This window comes from Euwallacea similis, chromosome 33, assembly GCF_039881205.1.
Source record: "Euwallacea similis isolate ESF13 chromosome 33, ESF131.1, whole genome shotgun sequence".
Classification (NCBI taxonomy): Eukaryota; Metazoa; Arthropoda; class Insecta; order Coleoptera; family Curculionidae; genus Euwallacea; species Euwallacea similis.
The window spans coordinates 1154277-1167970 of record NC_089641.1 but is presented as its reverse complement, the minus strand read 5'-3'; the positions used below and the strand labels follow the sequence as shown (position 1 = coordinate 1167970).

The window sequence follows — 13694 nt, the reverse complement described above, 5'->3', positions numbered from 1 at the left end:
GCGTCGAAGGAAGTGCAAATATCTGAAGTCTTAAACACGAAACTTTTCTTTATCAAATTGGTCAGAATTGCGGTGATGATGAAAGGGGTGGTTTCAAAGAAATATCAAACAAGCTATGAGAAACAAGACATGACCTATGAGTGTCATAGCTCATGTTTTATGTCATATGAGTGTCACATAGTCATCTGCATATCTGTTTGATAATTATTGTCACGTTTCTCTGCCTTGCTTAGAACAATTTTTTTCAGTCATTCTTTTTGCTTCATATGGATTTCTGAATGTTTTCCGTACACAACTTTAAATGACTCCTATTTCAAATATCTGAAGCTCCACCCATTTGAGTGTACAACTAAGACTACATAAAAATTTTCCGTATTTATTGGCGCGATTATTCATTAAATTTAATCAGTCGCATGTAAACATCAAGGTAATGGCAGGCCGCTCTGGATCCGCCATGTTCATCGTTAACAACGTCTAACAAGGTGTAAAATTAATCACCTTTGCTTCAATAAAACGCAGAAAGAATTATATAATTGAGCTCGAAACTTTGAGCAGAAAACTTGGGAAGTTTAGCATCGTCTGATAAAAACTTCATTGCAGTCAATGTAAGCAACGTGGACCTTGTAACTTTGTAGTTTCACGAGAATATTTTCAATTGAAGCTTTAAAGGAGTTTCGAGTACTTTTCGAATTGGTAGGAGTAAAAGAATTTCAATTTTCAGTCATGTAACTTTTATTTATAAATTATTACTATATAATAAATTCCAAATGAATTATATACCATACGAAATATCGGTAAAAACATCCTAAAATACATTCAACAAAAAACAGAATTGAAATATTGTTTTAAAGAAGTAATTATCAGGTTTTCTACCGATGAGGGCCATGAGCATGAGCGGACCTCCACAAACCTTTAGCATAAGCGGGTCCAGAAGGTCCAGTGATGGGAGCAGGGACGGTCACTCTATGGGCAAGATGACTGAGACCCCAATGGGAAGCAAAAAAAGCAAATATTAATTACTATCATAAATTGGACAATTTTAATTGTAATTTTTTACTCGTAACCACACCACGGATAGCTGCTACTCCAGTGATGGTAGTGTGTCCTTGAAATGGTCCTACAATGGCAACACTGTACGCGGTGGGACCTAGAATTAAATGAGGTCGATCATCTGTTGAAAAATGTATGTTAAAGTGAAGTCTTACCTACAACAGCGGTATGCTCGGGCACGGGTCCAACAACAAAGATATATCCTTCGTTAAGTTCAACAACAGCGGTTCTTGGTTAAATCACTGAAATTCCATGAGTAACTGGCCCTAATGTTAAATCCTAATTAAAACTTCGCGATTAAGTTTTTTAACCATCATTACCAACTACACTCGCACAATGAGCGACAACCCCATGTCCCCCTCCGTGCCCAACGAGCAATCCACTTAATTATATGCAGGTAACAGAAAGGATAGCAAGAGCTAAAATCTACATACAAAACATTGTTTTAACAATAAAAATCTTAATAGATAGAGAAAAATAATTTCTTACCAAACCGTTCATTCATTCATCGTAGTAGTTGAACTTGACTGTACCATACCTTGACGCACTCGATATACAGGGTTGTCCACTAAGCGCGCGTTAGACGATTACGGTCTTATTTATAGTTTTTTCGAAAATTATTTTCACAGTTATATGTACGACCTTATAAGGTACATTTTAAAAATATTTGCATTTATACAGGGTCTGTCAAAAAAAAAACGACAAAAAATGTTTTTTTTTATATGGAATACCCCAATTATTAATGAATTTTTGGATTCTATTTGTCTCTATTTGTCTGTTTCCATAAATACTTCCATCATATTCACATTATAAATTAGAATTAGGGATGTACCGTCCATGCATAAACTTGTAAGACAAAATTACACAAAAACTATGCAACTTTAGTATATGCAATTAAATGCGAACATGGGTTGTTTTTCGATGTACTTTTATAATACATTAAAATAATAATAGAGTCCCATTTGAAATTTTTAAGTTTTGACCATTTTTTGATGTTCAAGTTGGCTTTATTTTTGTGGACACCCTGTAGAAAGTGTTAAGAAAAGCTTGATACCATACTAAAACACGGACCCTCTCTTGTATTGTGACAAAAAATAGTTCCCAAATATGTTTCCGTTTGTTAACAATTTGCAATTTTGCAAACATCTGTAACTGCCACTTTCAACATTCAATTGCACATATCTTGAAAACTGTTAATTCTAAGAATGTCAACGTGTCAATAAACTTGTATTAAAATTGAACGCAGAATCAAAAAATGCAATAATAATTAGGGTGTTCCATTTAAAAAAACATTTTTTACTGTATCTTTTTCTTAACAGATCCTGTATAAATGCAAATATTTTTAAAGTGTACTTTATAACGTCGTACATATATTAATAACTATGGAAAGAATTTTCGAAAAAAACTATAAATAAGGCCGTAATCGTCCGACGTGCGCTTAGTAGGCAACCCGTATATAGAGCAAAATCGACCTTTGCGTTGGTGTACACGGAATTTAAAATGCAGAAAAAACTGTAATTGTCTTAGTCGAAATAATTACAACACAAAATTAATGGTACTCCATCCGTAGGGCTCGATTGAAGCAAATTTGGAAAAGTGGTTATGCAAGTAAACAAAACATACATACTATTGTACGTAGGTACATGGCAAGGAAAAGTAGCAGTAATGGTACCAGGAAATTTTTCTGCTTTAAGAGGGTATGGTACTTGTGTCTTGAAGATTTAGATAGACCCTCATCTCACTACATTATGAGCGTTAACGTGAGATGGTTCATCTTCAGGTGGTGCAGTCAGTGTAGTGATTTTTGAAGGTTCACCTTTAAAAATCAGGCTTTAGAATTTTAGAAAATTTCAAATCAATTTCTTCCATCTGAATTTTAGGAAATTAATTAGAACATATTTCGAATAACTAGAATTTTTAATTGAATTCGAATATCTACATATGAGAAGTTGCCGATCATCGTCACAGGTCGATAAAACTAATGAGAATTTATTTATTTTATGAAAAACCACAACTTTCAAATTCGTGAATTTAGAGCTCTGAATTTTGATTACGTATACCCACTGAAAATTTGAGTAAAATTCATTAGTTTTGCTGAAACTTAAGTAATCATCGTCGTTTTCTAAAACGGGACTGTCTAAACAAACTATTTATATATTGTTCTTTGTTGGAAAATAATCTCTATTTCTAAGGCATGTGATATCTAGAAGTTCTAAGACAATAAAGACCCTAATTGAACAAATACAAAATTATTGGAAACATATCTGAGCAAACTGAAATGCCTGAAACTGAGAGGCTGAAATGAGTATTAGAGGGCAAATACCCACAAATCCGTTTTACACAGTAACTTCAAAAGTAAATAGCCTGATTGATTGGTAAAGGAGAACATCGAACTCCTTTAAAAATAAATAATTTTCTGAAATTCCCAAATCGATATAAACGGTATTAATTTTACCTTCAAATAATCGAAAAAAATCCTCAAATGAAAAATAACAAGAAAAATCCTTTTCCCATAAGTTCGGTATTGAAATTTTAGACCTAATGCAATAATATATTAAGCTATACAGAGATTTGATTTATCATACACATGCGATTTTCTCAAAAACCAAGAATTTAATTTAAAACATTTTCAAATAATGTTTGTTTGGGGTAAAAGAGCGCTTCTTTGGTATAATTTTTTTTAACTATCATTTAAAAGGTCTTTTCAAGGTTATCCACATTTTTTCTAATGGAAATCGTATATTTTTTTAACAAAAATTGATACATCACTAAAAACTGAAAAACATTTGTTTAAAAAATTTTTCGATTCAAAGCTTTTTTTAGGTAATTTATTCAAAAAAATAACTAAAAATTAAATAAAGCACGAAACAACAAAAAAAAGTTTTCTAATCCAATAAATATTCAAAATTTCTTCAATAAACTTTACAGTACGTTTTTTAAACAATTCATGAACACATAATAATGTTTGAGTACTAATTTCCCAAATAGCTTGCCTAATCCGCTGCTTCATATTTTCTGGGGTTTTTGGAATATGTTTATAAACTTTATCCTTCAAATGTAAAAAAAAAATCTGGAGATGTCAAGTCTGGCGATCTTGTCGGTCAGTTAATATTATTATATAATTGCGTCCAATCCAACGTTCTGGATAATCATAATCAAGAATTTGTCGAACATCCATAAAAAAATGCGCTGGGTAACTGTCGTGTTGAAACCACATGGAACGTCGCAACTCTGAGTTCAACTCTACAAGTAAAACTGACAATTTTTGCCTTAAAAATTGTTGATACTTTTCCCCGTTCAAGAGTCCTTCAATAAAATATGGTCCAATTTTTGCTTCTATGATTCCACACCACACGTTTATAGACCATGGATGCTGATGCTCAACCTGCTTTATGCATTTAGGATTGTCTACAGACCAGTAATGTATATTGTGGCGGTTAATTTGACCCTCATTAGTAAAAGTTGATTCGTCAGAGAACAAAACTGACATAAAAAAAGTTTAAGTTATCAATTATTTGTCATTGACAAAACAGCATACGATTCCGAAAATCTTCGCTGTGTAGTTCCTGATGTAGGGAAATACGATACGGTTTTAATTTATGACGATGCAAAATACGAAAAACACACGCTACTCCTGAATTTGATGTAATTTATCGAATACTGATTTCTGGATTGTAAGCAATAGCAGCCAGGACATTGATTTCATTGCCTTCATTAGTTACGGTGTTTTTACGTTTTTCTTTTCTGTTTATCAACATTCCCAGCTTCTTCAAATTGCCTCACAAGTCTTTTGAATATAAACCTTGATGGCACAACCTTTTTTGGAAATCGTTCAGTGTACATTGTTATTGCTCTTGAAATATCGCGACCACTTTCTCCATAAATAAAGATAATTTCAATTTTTTCTTGTAATGAAAAATGTACCATTTTTCTTTAAACACTTCTTAATCACAAAGAAACCATTCGAAAAACTCCTCTACACCTCTCACCTGCTATGATGATTTGAACATTTTATTTATTTACTAACCCTTATCAATCAAATTTTATATTATCGATTATTTTTTATTGAAAAAATTAGTAAAAAAAAAAACATATAAACCAATTTGTAAATCAATAAACGTTAATAAATAAAATTCTGAACATTTATCGAATTAGAAAACTTTTTTTTGTTATTTCGTGCTTTATTTAATTTTTGGTTACTTCTTTGAATAAACTACTTAAAAAAAGCTTTGAATCAAAAAATTTTTCAAACAAATGTTTTTCAGTTTTTAGTGATATATCAATTTTGGCAAAAAAATATACGGTTTCCATTAGAAAAAATGTGTATGACTTTGAAAAGACCTTCTCAATGACAGTTTTTTGGAAAAAAATTATGTCAAAAGAAGCGCTCCTTTATCCCAAACAAACTTTATTTGAACATTTTTAAAATTAAATTTTTGGTTTTCGAGAAAATCGCATGTGCATGATAAATCGAACACCCTGTATACATTATGCGTAAAAACAGATATAACATTCAGACAAATCCAATTACTGAGGAGAACCTCCTCAAATACTCTCAACGAGAAAACAATTTTCTTCAAAATACATTCAAAGATTAATCCTCAGAAAGACATTATTCCTTTTCGGCGTTTTTATAGGCAGTGTTGGCTATAATCATTGGGATGAGTGGACCCGCAGAGACCCTCAGCGTGGACGGTTCTGGAAGATTCGATGATTATAGGGACAATATCGGGTCACTGGCAAAGTGACTATGTCCCCATTCTACGTGTGGAGCTAGTTTTAACTAGATAATTAATTAATGCATAATTACATTTGTGTATTTAAAGAGAAATTCGTTAGTTTCTCTAAAACTTGCGGGTTGCTGATCACCGCAAGTCTGTAAAATTATACGTCTATTTTCTGAAACTCTTTGAAAGTTATGGAAGAGATTTGCGAATACGTGCCACAATACGAGAAACCTGTTAAGAGATTTAAAAAGAAAATTAAATTTGCATCTTTTAAATCTTTTTTTATTTTGAATCTAGATCTTTGATTTTTCTCTTATCCATAACCGTTTAAGTCTATTAATAATATGAGCAAAAATTATATGTTTCTTAGAAATTTATAGGAAGGCGTTGCTGATCATCGTGGCAAGACGATAAGCATATTAAGAGTTTAACCAACGTGAACTAAACTGCATTTTCTACTACCTACTACCTACAACTACCTTCAATAAATAAAAGAAGAAAATCTTCAAGTCATAAACAAAACGAGAAAAAATCCTTTTCAATCAGTTCTTTATTGAACACAATTCGTCTAATACAATAATATACAAAACTATATACATTATACATATAACAGGTATAATATTCAGACCAACCCAATTACTGGTGAAGACTCTCTGAAATACCCTCAAGGAGGAAACAATTTTCCTCTAAAAAAATATCAGAAGATTATTCACCAAGAAAGCGTTATTTGTTTTGGGTATTTTTATAGGCAGTTTTTTACCAATGATGGCCATAACTATGGACATGGGTGGGTCCCCAGAGACCCTCAGCATGGACGGTTCCGGAAGGTCCACTGATTGTAGCTGGGACGGTGTGGGGTCCGGCAACGGTTACCCCATGAGCAAGATGACCATGTCCCCATTCTACAGCTGGAGCTGGATTAAATTAGAGAATTAATTAATTAATTATTATATTTGTTTATTCAAATTTTTACCGACAACTGCACCATGGTGCGCCACTGGTCCGATAACAGCAGCATGCCCGACATGTGGTCCTACAATAGTAGCTTCATGGGTGGAAGGTCCTTAAATCGTTACATTACAGCAACAGTGAAGTTAAAACAGTAAATAATTATGTTCGTAAAAACTAATAGAACAACGAAGAACAAAAACAAATATAAGTCATAAATAAGTTCCTTGAATGACTAGCAAATAAATTTCCAACCACCAAGGTTACCGGTATCCTCTATGAGAATTGGGTCAACATCCTTACCAATAACGGCGGCATGGTGGGCAACGGGTCCAACAACGGAAGCATGTCCTTCACTTGGTCCTACAATAGAAGCTCCATGTTCTACGGGTCCTACTACGGCGACTCCATGAGTGGATGGTCCTAATTCCAATAAAATCAGTTATTAAGTCCCTTACAGGTAAATTTTAGATACTTACCAACGACGCTAACGTCATGGGAAACAGGTCCAGCCAGGACAGACCCATAGTGAGCAACGGGGGCCACAAAGGCCAGGCCGTGTCCATGTCCCCACCCGTTAGGGACGGCGTAGGCAACCGAGAGAGTGGCAAGGACGATGATCTAGAAAAACGGGAAACTTTCACCATTAATAATTATAATATAATTAAATAATATTATATTATCATTATTTATAATTATATTATAATATAATATATATATATAAGGAATAATAAATTTTAAAAACTTGAATCATCAAAATAGGAAACCCCGATGTTAAAATAAAGGATTTTAACAGTGTCTGCAATAAAAATATTGCACGAGAAGTTTATATAAAAAAACGTTCATAAAGTTTGAATAAATCCTACATATTTTCTCATAACTCTGATGGTTTTTGAGATTATTAATTTAATTAATTTCCATGGATGAATCCTACACTTTTCCTTTCATATATCTCAAAAATTTCTAAACTTACCAAACCGTTCATTTTGATGGATTGTATCTTGTCTGAAGAGCTGGACTTGACTATACCCCAGTGAGGGGCACGCCCCGTATATATACATAAATCGAACTATGACCTTCGATTCGGTATACACGGAATTGAAATTACAAAAAAAATCTAAATTGGTAACAGTACCTATCGGCAGTCAATTACATCATTGAAATAATAATAAGGTACTACGCCCAGTTCCTAGATCGGTACAGCAATCATTTTTGGGGAGAAGGGAGAAGTGAAAAGGAACTTCTTTCATCCGGGATTTCAAGGGTGAGATGGAGGCGTGAATTGAATACAAAATAACTAGTCACCCAATATTGAAGTTTAAAAATGCAATGTAAATGCCAGTTTTTAATTTTTATTTTTTCGCAATAATTACAGTAGATAAGCTATGTTACACTTATCAGTACATAAGCTATCTTATTATGTGTATTATTCTATATCATAGTTGCAGTTGTTTTGTGTCAGTCAACCAAGGTGTAATGTATAGGTAAATATAAAGAAATAGTAATTACGGAAAAAAGCGTAATTGAAAGGTGCGTAAATTCATTGACTAAGTCATATTGATTAAATTTAAAATTTTAAAGCTTGTGGCGACATCTTACAATTGTACTTCCAATGTATTATGAATGTTTTTGTGCTTGTTTTATATTCGTTTCGACGATGAATTAAGTTTTGCAGCATACCGGATAGATGGCGAAAGGTATTTCTTGACAACATGGTAAATAGTAAGTTTTCTAATTCTAACGCTTTACACGATTTTAAATGTATTATAGTTTGATCTTTTAACGCCCGGTTTTAGCAACTTCTGGTAACTTTACCAGTCAGATAGTCTCCATTGAAACGACAAAATTGGAGCAGAGCATTGGTCAATCTCTCCATAAATTAATTTCTATTTATTAAAAAATAAACTTGTAGCCGACAACGCTACCAAGGGTTTATAACACCGGATAACACTTAATTTATAAAGTAAAACGCACTTAACATCTCTTTGTAGCAAGGAAACTTTACTGAAATTTTTTTCCTGAAATTTCCGTGGTCTGTATTATGTTTAATCAAAGCATTTCAAACAATGGAATACGTTCGTTTTCAAGTGAACACTCTTTTTTTGAGAGCAATTTTGAGGAAACACAATTTTCTACTAGTTTTTCAGCCGGAAAGTTCTTAATTTGTTTGAGAAAAACATTGTAAGTTTCATTTGATTGTTTAAACCAAACGCATCGGTTAACTCATTCCAAATTGTATCAGTCTTTTTAAATTACGGCATGGAAGAAAGTGCGCACATATGCATGAAGAAGCCAATAAGTAGAAACACATATTGTCGGGTCACCTAATGTCCTCCTATTTCTAATTGATTTTGTTCGTACCTTTTTATCCATCCGCACTTAATTTTTTCATTTCCGATAAACTTTATTATTCTAAAGTATATGCTACTTCATCGGTTTTTTTAGTGGAACAGTAGTCTTAGATAAATTCGCACTAGGACTCAATAAAAAATCAAAGCTAAACGAAAGGTAAATTTTGTCAAGTATAAATTAAAAATTAAAAAAAAAAAACGCTTGACGAATCTTAAAATTCTCATGTTGCACTAATGGAATTCAACAACATGATCCCTCTAACTCTTCATTATTTCGAGTATCTTATGCCGCTGCTTTTCATTTCGCACAGGAGTTTTAGAGATTTATAATTTATCTTATGAAAAAACGGTGGTAAAATTCAGAGGCGTATCAGCCAGACATTTCGAAAGGGGTACTTAGGCTACGATCACGATGGTACAGAATGCCCACTTATTATCATGTTATTAAAGTTAGGGGAAAATGCAATAATGTGCTTGATTTTTCGGAAACGAGTATTAGGTTGCTTGCTTCGTTAATGAAGAGTGATATTTGAATTTAAAATTTTTTGGTCTTTGATTTTTTTTTTAAGTTTTCGGAAGAGTGAAAATGGTGTCTTGAGGATTTGGTGAATACTTAGAATCCGCGGTCGTTGCCAATTTTCTTCAATGAAGTATAATTCAGCCACATAAAAATAATGATAAAAAAATGATCTTGCACTTGTTACGCCGTTTCTTTTTGAATAGAAAAATGTATAGTTTTAATCTCAGCAATATCATAGGCATTATACCGTGAAAGTATTATTTTCTTTTGTAAAACAACATTCAATAATATTATGAGAATCTAACGTCAACTTCATCGTTGAACCAACAATCTTTCAAACCGACTGATGAATGTCCATGTCATGTAGTATTACTTTAATTCGATTTCAAAATTCTCATTTTCTTACTTTACCTTAAAATTACTTAACACCTAGGTGAGCTAAAACGTATTCGCCTCTAACTACTCCATACCTCATTGATATTTCAGCGGTTCGACACTGCACCGTTGATCTGCTCGTATCATTACCAATAACTTATTGTACGATCGATATTTGCTAATTTTAGAGAATAATAGATGATTAATGAATCCCAAATCGTCTTTAGGTGAACTAAAAGGCTTTTGTTTGCAGGCCAAAGTTTCCTGTTGTAAGAAATCGATTTGTGAAGTCGGATGCTTGTAATAGACATCAGAGGATAACATAAATTTCAGGCAACTTTAAAAGGCGTTTTATCGATGTATCTCAATGATGTTTTAAGTGGCTCGTGTTTTTGTTGCTGATGCTGCAAGTTTTAGAGGTCATTAGGTAAACCCCACAGTAGTCTTTTTCATCGGAAATGACATTGAAACGGAAAAGATCAGGTGTTTATTAATTTTTTCAATTAATTCAGGTCCTCAGTAATTAGCACGAAACTCACGCCAAGGACAGCCTTGGTTATTGTTACATGTACTCCTCATACACCCAAATGTCGTGATGCATTTCAAAGCGCTTCGGACATGCAATAGAGCATTTCAAATATAAATTAGTACCACATATGCCGCTTGGCTAGATTAACGAGATATTAATGTGGAAATATTTTACTATAGAAAGAAGTTTTCAGTTTTGTCCTAATGGGGGAGGAAGAAATTAGACTCAAAGAGATAATAATTCACCACCTGTTTGTATCCAATTTTCCAGAGTTGGACGATTGAAGACGCAGGCGCGACGCCGAATACGGCGCCAAAGACGCCTCGACTCTCTGGATTAACAAGAAGTTCTTCAGGTGTCGAACGACGCGGTTAACACGTTCGGACAAGACCGGACCACGTTCTCCGATTGCGACGACGGAAGGTGATAACAGCTTCTTCGTCCACGATGACACAGTAATTAAACCAATGCTTTCCTTTTTGTTATCAATACGCACCTAGGATGGGTTTTTCTTTCCGCATTAGAGCACTCACACACGTGCCTGTAAATAGGTTTGCTTTAAGGGACATGGTGAGTTATAATTTAACCATTTGCATGTTCAACAACTCGTTAAATTCCCCTGCAACATATTTCGTCACAAAGCGAGGTGTTCCCCAAAGATATATATGTCAACACTATTTTTAGACGTAACAGTCCTACTTCTTTAATTTCGCCCCGACCAATCCTTTGACACACCTTAAAGGTCGCCGTTTAGGGTCTTGGGGATAGAATCGGCTAAATATAGGGCGGATTAGGGAGATCTAGGCCTGATAAGCTGGCCTGATTGCATCACTCTTTATGTTTCTTTGTGAAAGCAAAAAAAGCGTGAGGATTTATTGTCCTTTGCATTAAATGATTTTACCAACTTTTACTAACATCGATATTTGTTGAACATTCTTAAGAAGAAAAGGTAATAAAGTTTTTACTGAAACCGGCGAAATTAAGTTGCAGTATCAAATTGTTATAAAACGAGACGCAAAACTGCATAAACAAATTGTTGGAAAACTCTTGACCTCAATCGGTTCAGATGACGCGTAAAATTTAAAATTTCAAATAGAGTCCATTTCAAAAGTTGGCAATAGAATCATCTAAATACAGGAAGGTTCAGCGAGACCCAAGCCCTAAGTTGACCTAGTTTTACTTGTATTAATAAATAATTCTTTGCTGATACGAAAACCAGATTCGAAATTTCACTTTCTTCACATTGTTCTAAATATTGGAAGTTGAAAGCGGAATTTACGCTCTCAATGATTTAAAATAATTACAATTTCGAACGTCGTGGGATTTAATCATGATAGCAAAACTAATTAGGTTGAACTGAGGTAATTGGGAAAAGGGTTCAATAAGTGTGATAGTAGGATAAGACACACGAAAATTAGCTTTAGAAATTGCGATCTACGTGGAAATTCTTAGCTATATCTAGGGATTTTTTTTTGCATAAGACGTAAGTTTTATCTACAAAGAATGATGGTTCAACAAAAGTACTAATAAAGTGAAGATCTAAGACTAAAAATATTTTTGTATATTTAGTAAGATAAATTATAAGAAAGTATGCATTTTCTGAGGTTTATTTTAATAATTTCAAATATTTTAGATACAATTTTAAAGTATTTGAACGCCATAAAAACCCCATATTTTGATTGATACAAACATTTCGACAAATTTTACAGTTACTTGAAAATAACATAATCTGGACTATTCAACAAACATGCCCGCATGACACATCTCTTTGTTTAAACATCATTTTAAATGACAAAATTTATAAAAAATCTTCTTTCTATAACATAATTGAGATTCAAATGAGTAGTTAAACGTGGTGTTCTAAATCATACAATTATAACTGTGGAAAATTAATACTTTTTATGTTCCTCATTTTGCTTATGGATTTCGAGTGTTAAAGGATTTTTCTCTCTTTTTTAACTGACCCTCTAGAGTATGAGGTTATGACTCTGAAAAATTCAGTGGTACATACTGTTTTTAGGGGAGCTGCAAATTTCTTCAAACTTGTAATAAAAATCGTTGTTCCACTTTCTAGGTCCCTAATTTCAATTATTCAAAGATTTCTTCTGTCGTCTCTAAACGTTGTTAAACGAAATTAAATATCATGTTATTACATTCAGAATTTCAGTGGTATGCCCAGTCTTTAGGGGTGGTCGCAAATTAAATAAGAAATAGTTTTATAAGTTAAATGATACAAAACTCAGGTACGTAGGCATTTACTCAATGAATCCATACTCGCAAAATAACATTGCATGCCTTATTCCTAATGTTTTTTTAAGTAGACAAAAGAAATTCAATAACCACCAATTTGAAAATTGATATTTTTATTATTCACAAAATGAAAAAGAATTTCATTTTTTGAACACTGCACATTTTAATTAATTTATTATACTTTTTTTTACGTCATGTGAAGTAACATTTAAATAACATTTGCTTTATAACATATTAATTACATTATATTCAACTATATATTTTTCTAATTATGTCCGTGCCTATGGATTTTTATGTAAAATGAATGTTAATAAAATATTTGAATTTATTGGGTTGATCAACGAATTAACCAATCCAAATTAATTTTCGACTATCATTTTTTACCATAAATCATGTCAATTTTAATATAACCGCTATATTCGACCGAAAGATTTTGTACATACTTTCAGCTTTAATCTTGCTATTGAACTCTAGTTTCAACTCATTTCACGGCCGTTGACACTACAAATCACTTTTCCAACCTTCTTTATTCACAACAAAACAACACACCTCTAAATTGTGCTTTAGCATGTCGTACAAGTAAATTAAAGATCGTTCCTGGAAATCTGGATTTTAGTGTTGATCGTCTAATCGATTTTCTTAGAACAAACATCGCGTGTTCCTTACGAAACATTGCCAAAAAGAAAAAACCTTATTTCTAATGATCGATTCAACCCATGGCTTGCATTATTAAATGAAAGGAACTCCTCCTTGTTATCCTTTCAGGTCTGATAAGTTTTTGTGTTGTTTGAAAATGCGCGAATTGTTTTTATGTCCAGGAAAGTTAAAACGTAATTTGTAGTTTAGTGGTTATTTACAATTCAAGGGTTAAGGTTATACCCAGCGGTGGGTTGAACTTAATAGTTTTATATAATTAATTCATACATAGACTGGAATTTAGCTTC

The 13694-nt window shown here is 32.9% G+C and overlaps 2 protein-coding genes across 2 annotated transcripts in view; one reads left to right on the top strand and one right to left on the bottom strand.

Annotated features, from left to right (window-relative positions):
• Window positions 1-6312: 6312 nt before the first annotated feature.
• Window positions 6313-7768, bottom strand: LOC136418163 (uncharacterized). The gene is made up of 5 exons (XM_066404127.1): window positions 7699-7768; window positions 7205-7346; window positions 7029-7148; window positions 6751-6840; window positions 6313-6691 (listed from the first exon to the last, which is right to left on the bottom strand). Exons 1-5 carry the CDS (start codon window positions 7708-7710, stop codon window positions 6534-6536), a joined length of 522 nt encoding a protein of 173 aa, XP_066260224.1. The 5' UTR covers window positions 7711-7768; the 3' UTR covers window positions 6313-6533.
• A 3062-nt stretch (window positions 7769-10830) lies between these two features.
• Window positions 10831-13694, top strand: part of LOC136418248 (phosphatidylcholine:ceramide cholinephosphotransferase 2-like) — a 39201-nt gene continuing 36337 nt past the window's right edge. The window contains exon 1 of the mRNA XM_066404261.1: window positions 10831-10955. Within this exon, the coding sequence (XP_066260358.1) occupies window positions 10948-10955 (8 nt within the window). The 5' untranslated portion in view covers window positions 10831-10947. The remainder of the gene's footprint in view (window positions 10956-13694) is intronic.